Source organism: Cucurbita pepo, chromosome 4 (genome assembly GCF_057944985.1).
Source record: "Cucurbita pepo subsp. pepo isolate OVF chromosome 4, ASM5794498v1, whole genome shotgun sequence".
Lineage (NCBI taxonomy): Eukaryota > Viridiplantae > Streptophyta > Magnoliopsida > Cucurbitales > Cucurbitaceae > Cucurbita > Cucurbita pepo.
In genome coordinates this window covers 3,066,593-3,086,832 of record NC_141801.1, presented here as the reverse complement: position 1 = coordinate 3,086,832, position 20,240 = coordinate 3,066,593, and the positions used below count along the sequence as shown (strand labels likewise).

The 20,240-nt window shown below is 36.3% G+C and overlaps 1 protein-coding gene across 3 annotated transcripts; it reads left to right on the top strand.

The window, feature by feature from the left end:
* Positions 1-178: 178 nt before the first annotated feature.
* Positions 179-19,653, top strand: LOC111793150 (phosphatidylinositol 4-phosphate 5-kinase 7). Of its 3 annotated transcripts, XM_087123310.1 has the most exons (11): positions 179-489; positions 552-638; positions 2,360-2,447; positions 2,573-3,658; positions 5,274-5,441; positions 9,288-9,453; positions 12,516-12,626; positions 12,716-12,903; positions 14,687-14,820; positions 17,049-17,220; positions 19,218-19,653. In XM_087123310.1, exons 3-11 carry the CDS (start codon positions 2,431-2,433, stop codon positions 19,489-19,491), a joined length of 2,316 nt encoding a protein of 771 aa, XP_086979436.1. In that variant the 5' UTR covers positions 179-489; positions 552-638; positions 2,360-2,430; the 3' UTR covers positions 19,492-19,653. The 3 variants fall into 3 exon arrangements, with proteins under 3 accessions (XP_086979436.1, XP_023530668.2, XP_023530667.2); XM_023674900.2 differs by having other exon boundaries at positions 179-638; positions 17,052-17,220; XM_023674899.2 differs by having other exon boundaries at positions 179-638.
* The last annotated feature ends 587 nt before the right edge of the window (positions 19,654-20,240 follow it).

Here is a 20,240-nt window from a genome sequence, read left to right as displayed (position 1 = left end):
TATATGTTCGACTACAATATACCGACCAAATTTAACGAAACCCAACTTCCAATCAAAGAATTGGAAGTATGTGGAACCATGGTCCAAAAGGTTACAAAGTTGGGTCCCCATGGGGCCTCTAAGGTCCCACTAGAAAGCACCTGAGTAGAGCCTAAGCCTTGTGGCTTGGGCATCTGCCGCCATTGGCCTTTATGCTTTCCTTGTCGCCTTGCTCTGTTTCTTTTGTTCTTCGAATGCCCTGACGACAGCTCTGCTTCCTCCATTTTTCGACTACCTCTTGGAATCAACTACTGTTCCACTCTCCTGTGCCTCCACGTGATCATTGTCCATGATTCTTCTTCTTCTTCTTCTTCTTCTTCATGAACAAGCAATACAATCCAGTTTTGATTTCCACTGTGCAGGATTTGTTCGATTCCTTGCTGTTCCGAAGCGCCTGTTACCTTTTTTTGTTCTTTTGGATACCTCACCTCATTTCTTTGATTCTTACAGGTGCATTTATTTACATGTCTTTTAAACTTTCGATGATAACTCACCATCCGCAAATCCTACAGTGATTTTCGATGATCCACTTGGAGAGAGTGAGAGAGAGCGTGAGTGCGAGGGTCAAGTGCCAATTCGGAGTTGGAGCTGTACTGTTGGTATGAGCTGCTAAATTTATTATGGATATGATTTGTTTTGAATTTATTGTTAACGGAATTCGATGGTGGGAGACAGAAAGTGAAAAGGGGGTTCCCCTGTTCTTTCTTTGTCTCGAGGGGTTTTCTTCTTCTCTCTCTTGCGATTTTCTCCCTTCTGTTTAGCTTCTAAGAGGTATCTGTTCGTCTTCCTTGTGCCGATTCCTGGTTTGTTTGTTTATTTATTCTGATGTAAATCGATTCAGTTTGTACTGTTAGACGAACACGACTCTCCACAATGGTATGATATTGTCCACTTTGAGCGTAAGCTCTCATGGCTTTGCTTTGGGCTTCCCCAAAAGGCCTCATACCAATGGAGTTAGTATTCCTCACTTATAAATCCATGATCATTCTCTAAATCAGTCGATGTGAGACTTTCATCATCCAACATGTACTTCTATTTGTTTTCTAAGCTGTTCGTTTTATTTGTTCATTGTGAGCAATGTACATTGAATAATTCTATGGAACTTCTGTTTGGTGGACACTTAAAATGATGCTTTTCGATTCATTTTCTATATTCTTTCCCCGGTATATTTGATTAGCCAAGTTTGATATACCTCTCGCTATCCCTTTGACTTCAGTTCATGAAAAATTTAATAATTTGTGCTAGATTAGCCAAATAGTTGCTTCTCAATTTTCTCGTGATTTGATTTCCCTGTTTGTAGGAGGTTCTTTTTTATATAATGGGGTTCATCACAGTTGGAATGTTAGTAATTATGTTCTTCTCCTATTGCAGTTTGTTGTGTTCTTTTATATTGGAGGCAGGGCAGGACTTTTGATTCAATAGTGTTTGTATGAGTGCATAAATTTTCTAAAGTGGAAGAATCATTTCTTGACCTTAACCATCCCTACTTCTGTTCATTTTCTTTTTCTATTGGTCCTCCCCTGCCTTCAAACAAAGTGCAGCGACTAGGGATTAGGTCGATCGAGGGACATCTTCTTTGCAGCCTCTCCTAGATATATATTTATTCATTATAGGTTGTGATTTTGTGAGCTCTCAGAGTATTTTGCAGTTAATATGGCATATGGATGATGGTAGTAATTTCCATAATTTAAGGTTTAATTTAAATTAAGGGTCATGAAAGAATTTACAAATCTTGAAAGTAATACATCTAATGTTAAAGAAAATTTTACATTATTTCGTGCTTGATTATCTACTTCTCCAAGCCATTGCGTTCCATTCAGAAAATTATGAAACTGCTAATTGTTGATTTTATTGTCGTTTCTCTTGTTTTAATAAGAACTCTTGGCTATGTGCGTGATGTATGTACCATTTTTTCTGTTCCAATATTTTGCACCAAGATGCAGCCACCTACTCTCAACGTTATATGGTGCTGGGCATTAGAAATTACACCGTAAATTTTTGTTGGCAAATGGGGGGGTTTATTGTGGTGGAGTTTATTAAAGGTCTGTTGAAAGCCAGGTTTAAAAACGATTTTTTCTTTTTAAAAATTAAAAAACAGTTTTTGATTTATACATCTTGTTTGGTAGAATAATTTTTAAGAACAAAACTCTTTTTAATAATTTGTACGCAAAGCAATTTTTTGGAAACAACTTTGTAAAAATACTCCCAAAAAACCTTTGAGATGGTGACGGTGAAAGTGAACACTTTCATTTGGTTGTCGTATTTTACATTTTTGAGGTCTTACTTGCCCTTATATATGACGATTTTTAATGTATTTCAGAGCTACCAAAGTGGATCCAAGCATAGATGAAAGTCATGGATGTCACAATTAGGAAAGCATGACCAGTGCTCATGGAAGATATCCGAGGGTAATTTTTGTCCTTAACTGAGTGAATCTCTCTTCTCCATTCTGTACCTTTCAACACTGTCACGCAACTGCACACATGGTCATTTAACCTCCGTGTACATATTTGAAGAGCATTTATTTTTTCAGGCTTACCGAGAATGTGCTCTCAAATGGAGATGTATATATTGGAAATTTTAAAGATGGGCTGCCACATGGGAAGGGAAAGTACACTTGGTTTGAAGGAACCATTTATGAGGGTGATTGGGAAGATGGAAAGATGACAGGTAAGGGAAAGATTATCTGGCCATCAGGAGCAAAATATGAGGGTGATATCTCTGATGGTTCTCTCCATGGTTTTGGCACCTTCAACTATTCTGGTGGATCTATCTATAGCGGAGCTTGGAGGATGAATATTCATCATGGGATAGGACGAAAGATATATGCTAATTTAGACAGTTATGAAGGTTCTTGGAAAGAAGGTAAACCTGAAGGTTGTGGTAGACACTTCTGGAGTTCTGGAAATTCTTATATTGGGAACTGGAAGGGTGGGCAAATTTGTGGTAAAGGGATTATGAAATGGGTAAATGGTGATTATTTCATTGGCTTTTGGTTGAATGGATTTAGACATGGATCTGGAGTCTATCATTTTGCTGATGGTGCATATTACTTTGGATCATGGAGTAAAGGTCTCAAGGATGGAAAAGGAACATTTTATCCAGCTGGAAGCAAACCACCATCCCTGGAGAAGTGGCATAACTTTCTTGGCTATGATATTGATGGAAAAGGTTTTTTATCTCGTACGCTTTCACTAAATTCAGAGAAAGAAAAAGCTCCCAAGCGTGGTCTTAAACACAGCTTTTCAGAGAGGATTTCTCACACTGGAACTTCAAATCCTGGAGGACTATCAAATTGGCCTACATGGATGGATGAAAATTGGGGATTAAGTGATCCAAGTCGAGAACCATCAGGTGATAAATATTCTCATGTTGTGTCACATACCTCAGATCAAGGTCAACATAATGTGTTGCCACATAATGATAGAATGGCTTATGAAAGGGAATACATGCAAGGAGTCTTGATACAAGAAAGGCTTAAGGACTACAAAAAACTATTGCACAGAAGCAAGGAACAGAAGAAAACGACAGTCAAAGAAGCAAAGAAGGTGTCATGTGTTAACTTCTCTGAAAGTCATCGCAGCTTCTATTTAATGCTAAATTTGCAACTTGGTATAAGGTACATCTGTTAATTTTAGACTATTTAGGTTAACTTTGTTACTTTGTATGGCTCTAATATGGAGATATCATCGTGAAGAAAATGCCTTGTAGAGAAAACTTATAAAAGCTAAATATACTCCTACATCATGTACTGAATCGACCTCCTCCATCTTTTGCAAAGGGGCCATGTAAGTACATAAAATAGCACCAAAATCTCTTTACCAACCGAATCCACCATAGGGTGGGTGGTGGAGGAAAAACATCTTTGTGGACTAACCCGATTGAAAACACCATGCTAGTCTTATAGTATTCACTTTTGTACAGACTTTTTCATAGCCAAGTGATCACGATCAAAGAAACATAGAATGATGACCCCAATTTTATTGTCTAAAGAAGCAAACTCATTGACATGACTTTCTAATGCTAATGCTGACAGTCTCTCGAAAATCTTTGATGATGGACATGAGGAAAAGATAGAAGCAATAAACCCCATGCTAGGAAAGACAATATTGAAAGGAAATCACCTTTAAAAGGTGGAAGTTTTTCCGTTGGGAAATAGCACATAAAGCCATTAGAACACGTGAAAATCTACAAAAAAAAAAAAAAAAAAAAAAGAAAAAAGAAAAAAAAAAAGGAAAAAAAAAAAGAGAATCTCCATGTGACTCTATTTCCAAATTGGTGTCTATTAGGCAAGAAAGAAAACGAATCACAAAACCACTTATTTATGCATTGCACATACGCTCAGAATTTATGGACAAGGATTTTCAATATTTTTGGATGACATCTCACTTTTCCTAGGGAGGTAAAGGATTTGTTGGTCATGGTCATAACGTACCACCCCTTTGCAAATACGCTACAATGGAAAAACCTCATCATGACTTTCTTTTGCAATATATGGAAAGAAAAACATCAACCGACTTCTACAAAATTCTTCGACAATGCTGTTTACCAATCTATATCTTCATGTAAATTGTCTAATATTTTTTCTTCCCATAGCCATACCTCCCCATTGTAAATTAGAAGGGCTTTTTCTAAACATCATGGAAATACATCCTTTTGGAAATTTCGAACATTAATGAAATTGTCTCTTAAAAAAAAAAATTATATATACACACATGCACAACTTTACTAAATAGAATGGGAATGATTCTCCCATACTTGGTCTTACAATACTATCAACACTCATCTTCTCTGCTTTGTTGTGACAAGTGTGTTTAACAGTATCAAAATATTTCCTAATGCGCCTCTAGCTTATCAATTAACATTGGCTAAGTGGCAGGATTCTGGCATTAAATTTCTGGCGCAGTATGTAACCTTTCTTGATGCCGATTTTCTTGAGATAATTTTAAATGAGATCTCTGAGTTATTGATATAATGGTATGAGTTGACAGTGCTTACTCCTTGAGAAAAAAAAGTTGAAGGTGGTTCTTTTTGGAATATTTCATTATTCAAATGATTTTCTATTAAATTTAGGGATTAATATCTTTCCCAAATGAAAAATAATGCTAACTAAAGATCTTAATTGGAAATAATACTTCCTAAAGGTTGTCTGGAACTTATTTTTAGGCCTGTTCACGAGGACTAAACTGAAATAAATAATAATGCTTACTAATTATCCTACTTGAAGTTTTCAGGTATTCTGTTGGTAAGCTTACTCCAGTTCCTATGCGTGAAGTTCGATCTTCTGACTTCGGAAAACGGGCTAGAATGGTGATGTACTTTCCTCGAAAGGGCTCTCAGTTTACACCTTCACACTATTCTGTCGACTTTTGTTGGAAAGACTATTGTCCTATTGTTTTCAGGTAGTTAATGATCTACTTCACATCGTTTACTTATTTAGTAAAAAATTTCTATAAAAGATTATGCATCAAAATCTCTGGATATAGTTCTGATTGCTAAGTTACCCACCAATAACATAATGATGTTATTCTTTCTCCTATTTCTAACATACTAGATCCCGAGGTTGGATGACATACTATTCATTTTTTCAATATGCTTCGAGTCACAGCCTACTTTTAAGCGTGGAAGAAAACAAACAGTTCAATTATTATTTCTATAATTCTTTTCTACAAGCACTGTATTTGTTCTCCTTTATTGTAGTTTAAAGATCTTTTAAATTAGACAGATAATTTTAGCAAGGAACTGTACTATACAATTTAAATAAGAAAGTAATACATAAGATTTCCATTTTCCTTTCTTATTTGATAATATGAGAAACAGGAATTGTTTGACTTGATTTTCACAAAAGCTCTGACGGGTTGTTTGGGGAAGGGTTGGGCTTAGGTAGCCGAAAGGGTTAGGTAACTTGTTTATACAAGAGCTCGTAGATATAGCCTATAAATTTAAAACCCCAATAAATACAATGATTTTTGCAATAACATAGAGCCTTATGATTCGGAAGTAAGAGTAATTGTTTTCCCCTTTTTTTCTACTCCATTGAATGGACGTTGATCGAGAGAAATAAAATAATTCGCTCTAATTGCAAAGATGAACACGGTTCTTCTTGGCTGTCAACTTAAATTGGCAGTTATCATATTATATGATGTGAAAAATGTATTTCTTCATGGCTATCTAGATGAAGAAATCTACATGAGTATTCCTCTAGGCTTTGAAAGCTCAAGAGGTAAAGTAAGCAAATTAAGAAAGACCTTGTATGGACTAAAAAAATCACCCATGGCATAGCTTGGAAGATTCACAAAGATAATGAAAGACTTTGGGTATAAGCAAAGTCAAGGAGATCACACTCCCTCTATCAAGAACTCATAATCAAAGGGAGTTACAGTGCTTCTAGTTTATGCGGATGACATCATAGTCAATGGACATAATGAAGAAGAAAAAACTGAACACTGATGAAAGGATTGGATCCACATTATAAATTGGGAGAGTCAAACCGAGGCTAGTGAGGAGGCTTATATATCTAACTCACTTGCCCAAACATAGCCTGTTCAGTGAGTGTAATTAGCCAATTCATGCATAATCTAAAGGAGCCTCACCTTCAGGCAACATATAAAGTGTTACGTTACTTGAAAGGAGCTTTAGGAAAAGGAATTTTGTTCATACAGAACAATTCCCTTGCATTGGAAGCTTACACTGATCTGGTTATGCTGGATCAATAGTGGACAGATGATCTAGTACTTAGTATTTTACTTTTTTTGTGGAGGTAATTTAGTAACATGGAGGAGTAAAAAACAAAATGTGTTAGCTCGATTAACTATCGAATCAAAATTTCGATCTATTGCAAAAGGGTAATATGAACTCCTATGGTTGGAGATAATCCTTGATGACTTACAAATTAAGGGAGAAGGTCCGATAAAGTTTTACTACAACAACAATTCAGCTATCAATATTGTACATTGTCCTATCCGGCATGATAAGAAAACATATTGAAATTGATTGACATTTTATCAAGTAGAGATTAGAGAAGAGGATGATATGCATTAGTTATGTGCCTTCATAGCTTCCACTAATAGATATACTAACAAAAGGACTTCCCAACTCAATGTTTTATAAGTTAGTAGTTAAGTTGTGTATGAATGATATCTATTCCGTAGCTTGAGGAGGAGTGTTGAAGGAATGACCTTGATTTAAGGACAAATTGTGTAATTTCTAGCCTTAAGTTAAGAGATATTTGTGTAATCCCATTAAATAAGGAGAGTAGTTGACCTCCCCAATTTATCTGTGTTGTTATATAGTATCTACACATTTATTTAGATTTATTGTTAGTTAGTATTTAGAGATTTCGTGTCTTTATTATAAAAGGTACCTCTCTCAAATAAGAATATTTTGTGCAACTAGAGTTAATTTCTGCCTCCCTTCCTTTTATTTTATCCAGCAAAATTTATTGGGGTTTGTTCTTAGATTTAGTGGTGTCTCAAGTTTTTGTGAAACAGTATTCTCATTGCTTCCACTGTCAATTTTATCGTTACAAACATTTCCATTGATATTGCATCGTGATTGGAATAGAGAATGTCTTTGCGTATTGCCTTGGTCTTAGTGGTAAGCAACAGACATTGGATAACACATGAGAGCCATGAGTCAACTTTATCGTTTCGACTTTGCCTCAAGGCCGAGTCTTTCGGTTCGACTTTGCCTCTACAACAACACGATCCACGCTTTATGATGCCATCCCAAGTCTTGAGATGTCCTTGGTCTTTGTTGCTCGCTTGGGCTCGCTTATCTAGAATCGACCCATGAGTCAACTTTTCGTTGGGACACCTTGAACATCTATCCATTCGGGTACTTTTGAGGCATGAATTTTTTCGTGTCCATGTCAAGTCCTTTACACCGTACAGGAGAACGACCCTATATACCAAACTTTGACTTAAGGGCTGGGGCGCAATGTTGACACATCCGTACCATTTGACACTATTCTTGAAAGCCTATTTTCAAAGGAAGATGGCCAAGATGCTCGCCCACACCATGACACACGTATGTGATGACATGGGATAGCTCACTTAGGCCATAGGGCTTAGGGATGGTGGAGACCTTACACTATGTCTCCTCCATAGTACATTTTGAGATATTTTTGATCTGGGTAGAGTAGATGTGATTTTGGTGTACAACTATACGACCTCGCAGAGCATCCATTAGGTGTTCGATTAGCACCAAATTTGGCGAGTTTTCATATTTCATATAGATGGACTTAACTCCAGAGCCGTATGTCGAAATTCATGTTGGAACCTTAACTTTTAAGGTTATGGCTCGGTGCCCTACCCAACTGTGTTCGAACCTATTTATGATACTCTTGTGACCATCATGCTCTGAAATTTGGCTTATGCTTCAGCTTGACTTTAATGTGCACTCTTCTTGGTGATTGAATGATGCATTCTCTTCCTCGGTCGCATCATGATACTTGTATGTCTTGGTTCTCACGTGGTCAGACGGGTGCCACTTGAATGTTGCCGTCTTGTCGAACTACATGTGGGGGTCACAACCTATTATTTTCTTAGTGTGGTTCACAACCTATTATTTTCTTAGTGTGGTTGCAACACTTAGCATCATTAAGGAATTTTCCTTTGGAGAAGGATGAGAAGGCCCAATTTCAAGGTCAACTCAATTCCACTCCAAGTTAGAATTAAACTGCCAAGTATAACATCTGAATCCTCACTAAAATCCCAAAATTCCTCTTCTAAGACATCTTTAGCCACCCCCAAAGTTCCTTGTGTGGACCAGAGGACATATTTAGGGATGTAATGCAATTTTTATGGGTCAAGCAATACCGTTTGACAAAACATAATAATTCTTCTCCCTCATTGGGCTTAATGTAGGATGCTTCCTTTCCTCTTCATTACTATTAAATTGTTCCTCATCCCCAAACTTCTTCAGCCATACCAACTGATAGTTCTTTTTGTTGTATTTATTTCAATGTCCTAGTTGTACACTCAAAATAGTAGCCCAAAGTATGCCCATGGCAAGGGTTAGCTTAATTTTCAAGGGCTCTTGATCATAAATTTGTCTAAAACCGTTTATCCTTATCTAGACCTTTTCTTCTTTTTACTGTGATTAGTTTGTTGTAAATCTTTCCCTTTTCACAATTCTTTTTTTTATGTATTAGTATTTTATCATATTCATTTGCACTCTATAATGTACTGATATGTTTTTCTTCGTTCAAATAATGATCATAATACGGTTATTTTTCATAATATTAGGAATTTGAGATTGATGTTCAAACTAGATGCAGCCGAGTATATGATGTCCATATGTGGTGACGGTGGTCTTAGGGAACTCTCGTCTCCTGGGAAAAGTGGAAGTATCTTTTACCTTTCTGAGGATGATAGATTTGTGATCAAGACTCTGAAGAAATCTGAGTTGAAGGTTTGAAGGCATTAAACTAAAGATTCCTGGCTTGACTTTATTAGTTAGTGAATTCCCATACCCCTTTCCTATCATCTTTAATGCATTTTTTAAAAAAAATTCAATTATGATGGTTTGAAACAATTACATAAAGGTGCTACAAATTTGTTTTTTTTTTTTCTTTTTTTTTTTCATTTTTATTGTTTTTATCTTCTATGGAAGACAAGTACAGAGTTGGTTCTTCAAAGTATAGTTTTTTTTCTCCATTGCAGTAAACTCGTCCTAAAAAGGCAATTCTAGTGTGCTTGCATTAATGTCATGTCTGAAAGATGAAATTTCTTTATAAATATATTAAAATCATTCAACTTCAATGTAAATATGTTAGGATGGTACCCTGAAATTTACATATTATTGGCACCAAAAGAATGGGGGAGGACAGCAAGTTTAACTGGTCTAGTTGATAAAGTGGTTTAGAGGTAATTTTGGTTTTCTTAAGCTAGGAGAATGCAGAGAGTTGCATAAATGGATAATGTTAAATATATTGAGAAGTCTACAAATTTTGGAGGAGGACATAATTATTGGTAATCATTGTTAGTTGATATTTAGAATAGGGAGGGTATATGGGCTCTTGATGTCTCTTTGGGTATTTTTTTTAATGCAGATGATAAAATTTCTCTCCGTTAAATCCTACTGTTCTATTGGGCAGGAATGTATGCGCATTCTAAGATTGCTATTAGGGCAATGATCTTTGGTTGATAGAGATAAGAAGGTATAGACAAAACTAGTTGTAGGAAGGCTTAGGCTTTGAGGGATGAGCACGTCTTTAAGATTGGTTTGGAGTAGAAGCATTCCGTGTTACTGAGTTCTCTCTCATTGGAAATGTGACCTCCGTAAATGGCATATACTAAGAAAGGATCATTCTAGATAGAAACAAATTCTTCTTTGTGGATTTGATCCTTGGTAGAATCTCATCAACGGTGGAGAAGTTGTGATGGCCCAAATAATGGAACCTTAAAAGGACTTTTTTCTTTCCCATGACCTTGAAATTCTTCAAGAACTCAATAAGTGACAATGACTTCTTATAGATACAAAAATCCACCAACTAAAGGAGCTGTATAGAAAATTTGAAGTTATCATGGATAAGAAAACAAATTTCTATGTTCCTTTCAGTGTGGATTTCAAGGGTTGCTCTTCCTTCCATGAGTGAGAGGATTAAACAAGAAAAAGGGGTGCCCTCGAATTCTCTCCTTTGTGGTTCGTGCTACACCACAGTAGAGGTCGGTGAATTCTTTGCTGATGCAAATTACAAAAGGGAACTTTGTGATACTCTGCTCAATATCTATGAATGCAAACTTAGATATAAGAGGATATTTAATAGAGTATCCTCATGTAAACAACATTGTTATGAAGAAGATATTATTACAAGATTTGCAAGAACAGAGCATATAATACAAGAAACATGGTCAATTGGAGTACGATGTTTGGGAGGGACAAGAATATTACACTTGCAAGTGGAATCAATATTCGAGTTTCAATTTCAGCAGTTCAGAGCAATAATACAAGAAACATGCCCAATTTTTTTTGGACAGACCCCTTTCTTTTAGCCTTGACATATTCAAAGAGGTTCGGCCTGTTCACCTTGGTGTTTTATTTGTTCTACCATTGATCTTGTGACTAATCGTGTACAAAAAAGTATTGGTAATGGTTTATCAACTTCTTTCTGGCATGATTCTTGGTTGAGTTGTGGTGTTATTGTGACAACTTTTTCTTGACCTTTTCAATTGATGAGTCTCCATTATTTGGTTTCTGAAGCCTGGATGGACTCTCAAGCAGCGTAGAATTTATACTTATGTCGTGGCTTAAATGATTTAGAGTTGGCAGAATGACTTGGTCATTCAAATCTACTCTCCCTGATCAATTTCCAGAACTATAATGATAGTTGGATTTGGGCCCCTGATCCTTTTCGTTCACTTACTGTTAAATCTCTAATGGAGAATTTTGTGGATACATCAAATCATGCATTGCATAAACAGAATCTTTACAATGTGATTTGGAAAGATGTTTATCAAATAAGATTAAATTTTCCTTTGGGAGCTTAGCCTTGGTGTAGTCAACGACAGGATTCGAAGGTGAATGCCCCATATTTATCTTTCTCCATCTTGGTTTGTTATGTGTTCTTCCAATTATGAACACCCTGAACATTTTTCCGGCATCTCCTTTGCTACGAGATTTTGGAACATGATCCTTCCTGCTGCCGTCTGTTTGTTAGTTCTTTTTTATTCTTTTCACTCTCTTGTTGGAATTTGTTTTTTTAAGCATTAGTCTCTTTTCATTTTTTCAATGAAAAGTTTTGTTTATTGTTAAAAAAAATTAAGACCGAGGAACAAAGGATGAAGAAAGATACAAGGATGTCAAAGAAAGCAATGATTAGATATGGGTTTGTTGAAGAATTCAGAAAGTTGTGAAATTAGATGAGAGATGGTTTCAGTAGACAGTTGGAGAATTCACGCTCGAAAGAACTGGTGTACCAAGCTTTCGATCACTCTTATGTTAGATCTAAAGCACGTCTTCATCAAGCTCTCGAACAAAGAAGATATGCACCAAACAAAGAGAAGTTTTTGATTGAGGGATTGATTGAGGGATTGATGGTTTAGGGTTTTCTGCTGGACCCATGATTTGTCTCCGCAATGGTGATCAAATGCATGCACCTATGTTGGATAGGGCTAGTCTCTTATATGGGGTACTTCTAAATCATAATAAGCTATGAACTCCGAGTCGTTGAAGAATTCTCACCTTTGTGTTGAGGCCACACCAAGAACCCCAATATCATTGTAAAGGGTTTAAATCTTCCAGCTCTCAAAAGAACATCATTTTTCCTCCGAAAGAGTTATCAATTGCTACCTTAAACACTCCTGATATCCCATTTTCATTGTATGTTAAGAACTACTATGAACAATAAAAAACATAGCAAGTTGTCTTATCAGGAAGATACCCATAGAGCAATGACGTCTTTTCTTTTAGGAATGATCAGATTGTTAAGAAAACATGTCAGAACCTCACTAACATCTATTTCCTTTCTGCAGGTTTTGCTCAAAATGCTTCCTAAGTATTATGATCATGTAAAAGAACATGAAAATACTCTCATTACAAAATTTTTTGGTCTCCATCGCATAACAATTAATGGTCGGAGCAAGGTATCAACTCTCTGCTATATGACTTTTATCTTATTTTCTGCAGGGCGTGTTGGTTGGCTCCTATCATAACTTCACCTTTTTCTTATCAGGTACGTTTTGTGGTCATGGGAAACATGTTATATACAGAATTAAGAATTCACCGCCGTTATGATCTGAAGGGCTCAACTCTTGGGAGATTTACTGATGGAGATAAACCCAAAGATGTTATAACAATGAAGGATCTCGATTTGTCGTATGAATTCCATATGGACAAATTATTACGACAATCCCTTTTCAAGTAAGTTCCTACTCTTAGAATTAAATCTCTATAGGTAGCACTTGGTCCAAGTTCATATGAATATTGTCTGTATGAAGTCTTGATGAATTATATGTTTAACTGAATGACACTTGAGATCAAATAAGTTCTATTTTTTAAAAACTAAAAAATTATGATTGCAGTTGGAGAATGACATAAAATTATAAAAACATCACCCAAAAAACTTGAAACTGGACATGGACATTGAATATGTAACAACCCAAGCCCACCGCTAGCAAATATTGTTCTTTTGGGCTCCCCTTAAGGTTTTTTAAAATGTGTCTGCTAGGGAGAGGTTTCTACACCCTTATAAAGAATGCTTTGTTCCCATCTCCAACCGTTGTGGGATCTCACAATCCACCCTCCTTCAGGGCCCAGCGTCATCGTCTTCGCTGGCACTCGTTCCTCTCTCCAATCGATGTGGGATCTCACAATCCACCCCCTTTGGGGCCCAACATCCTCGCTGGCACACCACCCGCTGTCCACCCCCTTTGGGACTCAGCGTCCTTGCACACTGCTCGGTGTCTACCCCCTTTGGGGCTTAGCATCCTCGCTGGAACACCACCCGGTGTCTAGCTCTGATACCATTTGTAACAGCCCAAACCCACTGCTAACAAATATTGTTTTCTTTGGGCTTTTCCTTTCGGGCTTTCCCTCAAGGTTTTTAAAATGCGTTTAGGGAGAGATTTCCACACCCTTATAAAGAATGCTTCATTCCCCTCTCCAATCAAGGTGGGATCTCACCAAATAAGTTGGCTCAAATTAAAAAAATGGAGACTTTAAATTTGTATTCCATTTCCCTTTTAAATATGTATGAATAATTGTTTAAACTTTTATTTTAAATTTCTATTGAATTTTCAACATAGCGCCAATGCCTTGTAGGTCAATTTTATCCCTTTTATTCTAACATTTTTAATACATTTCCACCGTTAGCAATGGCTGATAGTGGGACAAAAAGTAAACCTATTAAAACCTTGAGGAAAAAAGTTAATTAAGGATGAAATCACATAGCGTCTTAAATTTAATCACTTAACACTTAACAGGATAATAACCCTCAACATATTTCAACAATAATATGATTTTGTCCACTTCGGGTGTACATCTCATGATTTTGCTTTTGGTCATCTCAAAAGGTCTTATACCAAGGTGATATTTCTCTTTACGTCTACAACCACAATTTTCTCTATTTTAGCCAATGTAAGACTTTGTTTGTATACCTAGGAATCCTCCCGTTGAACAAAGTACTACCTATTCCCCTTCAAACATCTATCTGTCCACCTCTCTAGCTTCAACGAGAGTTTTTATATCTAGGCTACCTTTTTTTTTTTCCTTTTGGAGCATACCACATGTCGAGGTTAACCACAAATCACTGTTACTATGCCATTGAGGCTTAGCTCTTTTGTTCGTCACTCAAGATGGCACACATGGACACCACACATGGACACGGCTAGGTCTAGGTCATGACTCTAATACCACCTTAATTTGAGTGAATAAGATATTAAAAGAGGCCTCTTCAATAAAAAAGAAAATCCATAACAGATAAGGAGAATAATCCCATAATAAATAAGGAAATAATCTACCAAAATAATCTTATTTTAAAAAGGAAATACAAAGAGATTCCTATTTAAAAGGGGAATGTCCAACATTATCTTATTTTTCCCTCCAGATGGGCAAAATGTTCACTGAGAATGCCTCGTATGTCAATGTAACATGTCCACAAGTATCAAACCATTATTTAATTCTCCTTTCCTTTTTTCTTTACCAGACAAATTTCTCTCGACTGCATGTTCTTGGAGTCTCTGCACATAATTGACTATAGCCTACTGCTAGGAGTGCATTTTCGAGCTCCTGAGAAACTGAAGGCTTTGTTGGAACCGCCTGCCACAGCTCATGATCATGGTACGTTTCTTCTACCTAGACAATAAACTTAGGACCTTGTTCAGTTTCTACTTTTTTCTTGGTAGCCTAAGATATCGAAACGAGGCTTTGCTGGAAAAATTGTTGTGGCAGTTCTTCATGGTGCTTAATGCTTTGTGGTACAGGATCACAGTGAGAAGGTATAGTCCTTAGCCTTCTAAGAGGGTTTCAAGTGGTGGTTCTAAGAGCTCTAGTAGAAACCTCTTGGTTGCTATCTCTTCAGGATTCCTTTTTTTTTTCTCCTTGTGAAATGTTTTGTTGGGAAAGGCTCAAAGATTATTTTTGGGAAGATTGTTTGGTGGGTGATAACCCTTTTATGATTTGTTTCCATAGTTGTACCATGGCCTCCATCTTGCCCTCTAGTTTCTCCTCATTTCTTTCTTTAGGCTTTCTGCGCCCCTTTTCTGATAGAGAGAGGACAGAAGTGGCAACCATTCATGTGCGTCTAGGGAGGAGGAACTGTTAGGTTTCTACTTTCAACCGTTCTGTGGACTCCTTTAATTCCTTTTTCCACTTCCCGTGTAGATCCCCAGGTAAAAGTTTCCAGAGTGGTCAATTTTTTCGGCCCTATTGTTCCGATAGAGAGAACCTATGATAAACTTTTCGGGAAATTTCCAAACGAACAATTTCAACGAAATTTTTCAATTTCGTATTTTACTATGTTCAACTCTATGTATTCTTCTATCCGTAGAGTGACGGTTTTGCATGGGAGAGTCGAGACATTTGGCCAACTTCAGAGACAACCTTTTTTTCGTGTTGTGCCTACAATGGTGCATTCTTTGTTGGTGGCAAATGAGGATATTGACCATTATTGTGGGACCCCAGTTTGCTTAGTCTTAAGGGATTGATGTTTGAGCTCGTTTTAGCTACATTTTATGGCATGCTTGTTTCTTTACTATGTTGTGGGGTATTTGGCTAGAGAGGAATAGTAGGTTCTTTTAGAGGGATTGAGAGATTGTTGAAGAGGTTTGAGAGGCAGCTAAGTTTAACACATCCTTGTGAACATTTGTTATTCTAGCTTTTTGTAACTATTAGCTTGGTCATATTGGATTGAAGGCCATTTCTACCATTAGGATTTTGTCTCTTCATGGGCTATTGTTTTTCTATGACCTTTTACATTTTTTCATTGTTCAAGGAAGCTCGATTTCTTAAAAACAAAGACGATTCATTTAGAATTTTTTTTGATATAGATCATGTTGTCCAAGCCCATGAGTCATGTTGTCCGCCCTTGCCACCTGGCGCATCTGACTCTGCTGAGTGCAGACTGTTTCTCTCTGCTTTTCGATACACGAGATTGAATTAATAACTCTGTCTCTCTTTCTCTGCTCTTCGATACACAAAATTGAATAATAATTTTAATGATGAAGTACGCTTTTCTATCGTTCTCATCTTTTCATTGTCTCTTTGCTCTTCGTTTTCATCGTTCTCATCTCACAGCGTTCGTCTTCATCGTTCGCCTCTTTATTTCTCCGTTGACGTCATTCTCATCTCATAGCGGACGTCAACGTCGCTCGCCAGTCACCTCTTTATTTCTCCGTTGGACTCTCTTCTCAGTTCTCATTTCTCCGCTCAACCTCGTCTCTGTGTTTCTCGTCGGACGTTGTCGTCGACTGTCTCGCCACTCAGCATTCCGTTCCACTTCCGTCGTACTTCTCCGCTCAACTTCTTGTCTCTTCTCAGTTTGGAACAACCTGAACCCAACCCAAAAATAGAGGGTTGGGTTGTGAAAATTTTCAGGTTGGTCCAAAAAAATCCCTCAACCCAATCCGACACGGACCATGTACACCCCTACTAATTAGTCCTACGGAAATAAAGGCACATAGCACTTTGAGGATCCTGACTTCTATTTCAATGTGTTAGGGGGATTTTTTTGTCTCGCTTCCTTTTGATTACCATTCTTTTTCTTTCCTCCCAAGTGGGGATGATGTTTTATTTTTCCTCTTTTTCTATTGCTATGTTGAGGAATTTTTGCTGTTAGGGAGGTCTGGACGGAGTGTTTTTTACTAGATATGTTACCGTTCCTTAAACTAGTTAGTTTCATTTTTACATGGCTATCTGTATTGATTCTTGATGTTGCCTCTACTTCTGAAGTTCATATCTAAAAAAGCTGATGATACCCATCTTCTACAATTTCATTTTCGGTAGTTTATGACCATGCCTTTTATAGCACACCATTATTCCATATGTCTTTGCTCATGGCCTCCTTCCAGCAGGTGAGTCTTCACAGGGCGAGTCAACGGTTCCTTCGAAGGCCCTAATACTTGTAACACATGAACCTAGCAATGTAATCACTGCCCCAGGTCCTCACGTCAGAGGAGGACCGTTGAAGGCATACTCATTAGGTGACAGTGAAGTTGATGTATTACTCCCTGGTACAGCAAGGTTAGTTTTCACTCGACAACAATTTTTTTTTTTAGTTCTGTTTCTAAGAATTAAACTTTTAAAAAACTACATGTACCTATATCTTTTTTGTTTAGTTTTTTTCTTTTAAAAAATCATTTGAAATCTTTAGCTAAGTTTCAATTACAAAATATAGTTTTTACTGAAAACTACTTCCTTTGTAGTTTTGAATTTTGGTTATGATTTTTACAATGATATTGAAAATAGATTAGAAAACAACTGAAAATGGCTGTAAATAGTAATCTACTTTTTTTATTAAAAAAAAAAAACAACAAAAGCATTACCAAAGTGGCCTTAATTTGGCCCCTTGTTACGGCCCAAGTCTACCATCGAGTTATGTGTATCTCATAAGTGGAGGTGGACGTTGTTTGTGTAGGGAAGTAGAATTCTTCTTTTGACCTATTTTGAATGATCGTAAGACTCAAATAGAGGGACTTAATACCTCTGAGTTACTAAATTGAAACTTTTTAGGTACTTGACGTTTATGATTATTTATAATAACCATTGTTACACCAATGGAACCATAACTCAGTCACGGAGGATTTGATCCATAACTCAATCATGGAGGATAGTTCTCCTAAAACAAAAGAAGTAACTAAAAATAGAAATGAAAGTGGAGTCTTAGAACCATTGATATATCAATGGAGCTAGGACTCTTTCGTGAAGGATCATCCTTCTAAAACAAGGGAAATAACTAAAAATAGAAATGTAGGTGGAGGAACTGACAAAAAAAAATGTATAAAGAAAAATTCAACCAATAGGTTCCATACGTGAGTGTTTCTTTTTGCCATGTGTGTAACGTGTACATTTGTAGTGTCATTGTATCACCCTTCTTTTGGCAAACTTACATTTGTGTATTGGTCTTAGAATAGTTTGTGATTTCTTCCTTTGGGTATTGGCATAGTAATGTTCATTAATCTCAAACATTTAAGAGTTAAGACTTAACTATGCAGATACTTGTCTATATCCTTTCGCTTGCACCTTTTTTTTTTTCTTCTTTTTACTGTTTTGATTTGATATACAATATAATCTTTATCACCTTTGTCACTTTTTCTTTTACTTAAAAGGCACCATAATTATCACTGCTTTATGAGATATTTGTTAATAGTATTATTTATTATGTTCTCTCTCGTCGGGTTTTATGTTTCTCTTTGGAAGTTTTGGAAGTTGTTGACGTGGAAGTTCTCATTTTACCATGTATTCTTTCACTTCTTTTGAATGAACTTCTGTTTTTTCGACAAATACCTTTAAACTCTGCACTACGGTCCAACCAATTAGGAGGGAATCAATAGATTCCTTTTCGGGAGCGATTCATCCTTCCCGAACGCAGCATACAACTCTCCATTGTACTGCGCTCTCCAAGTGTCTCAATAATATTTCTAAGCTTTCAAAAGTTTCGAATACTATTTCCATTAGTTTTAGAAATTGTCAGTAATTTGTTTCAAAAATACCCTTAAACTCGTAATAGTATTTTAAAAAGTTTCATTAATACTATTCAACTTTTTTTTAACAAATTTAAAAATACTTTTTATCGTTAGTACTATATTTAAAAAATACCTAAAAAGTAGCATTAACACCTTTTAACTTTATAAAAAAAAAAAAAATTCTTAGTGTCAATGTATGGATGAAAATCGTCTATCGACACCTCATAGATTATCTACAAATGTTTTAATGTTACTTTAGTTCATGAGTCTTTTTGAAAGTTTAAGGGTATTTTTTAGATTGTTTTGAAAGTTCAAAGATATTCTATTGAAACTATTGAAACTTTAGAGGTACTTTTAAGATAAGGGTAACGTTAATGATATTCTTTTATTAAATTTAGCCTATGTATAAAATCCGAAACAATATTCAAATGAACTTTTGTTTTAATAAACTAAATGGTCTAATATACATTGTTCATGATGTGAATTTCTGCTTCTAGCTACGATGTAGTATATAATTAGCTGCCAGTTTCTTTACATATATACATATCCGTGCAGATTTCGCGTGCAGTTGGGAGTAAACATGCCTGCCCAGACGAGTCACAAGCTTGTTGAAAACAAGCCGGAGTCCTCAGAAGTAGAACTTCCTTATGATGTAGTTCTTTACATGGGGATTATAGATATACTGCAAGAATACAATGTGAAAAAGAAGCTCGAGAATGCGTACAAGTCCTTACGATATGACCCTCTTTCGATATCGGTCGTGGAACCTCATTTGTACGCCGCTCGATTCAAAAGTTTCTTGGAGAAGATCTTCCATGACTTGCCATGAAAATTGTAAGTAACCATCTTGTCTTTGTGTTCTGTTTGAGTTGTGCTGTCTCTTTGGTTTGGTTTGGTTGTGCTTGTTGCTTTCTGGGTTAGATGGTTTCAGTCATTCATTGTAAAGATTACGTAAATGCTTATACAATAAAAATGACCATAACTTTATATAGCCATTTTTTGTTTGGTTACAATGTAAAAGCTCTAAAAGCTCTGAAAAAGAGTGATGTTCATGGGAGAACTCAATCCCAACCGGGCCGCCTCCTACTTCTAATAGGCTATGAACTAGATCAGAATCATCCTCAACGAGTCTATAATAAGTGATCCCATTTTTTTTATCGGGTCCGGATAGAGACCAAAGGTCTTGAACGACTGATCCAACAGAACAACTCAAAAGATAAAGAAGTATCGTTAATTTCTTCATGTCGTTCCAAGTTCGAAGTACCATTTGTACAGATAAGAATCCCCTTTGTTACATGATTTCTTCTTCATATAGATAGATATAGGAATTATGGAGCAATTACTTAGAAGTACATTTTGTGCAACAACCCGTTCTATCTGCTAGAAAATGATCCCATGATCCTGAACCGATCTTACCTGGGATCGCAAATCTCAAGTTTGTTTTCTAGTTCAGTTATATTATAAGTTTAGTGTCAATTTTTTTTTTTTTTTTTTTATTTGTGTCTATTTAGTTCCTTGACTTTTATGAACTTTAGCTTGAGATTAATATGTTCCAAAATTTAAGGATTTTAACATGTG

Bases quoted from the DNA above. Each gene is read 5' to 3' on its own strand.
- LOC111793150 (XM_087123310.1), top strand. The intron at 12,627-12,715 runs GTATCAACTCTC...TTTTCTTATCAG, and splicing joins CAATTAATGGTCGGAGCAAG to GTACGTTTTGTGGTCATGGG. The intron at 12,904-14,686 runs GTAAGTTCCTAC...TTTCTTTACCAG, and splicing joins TTACGACAATCCCTTTTCAA to ACAAATTTCTCTCGACTGCA.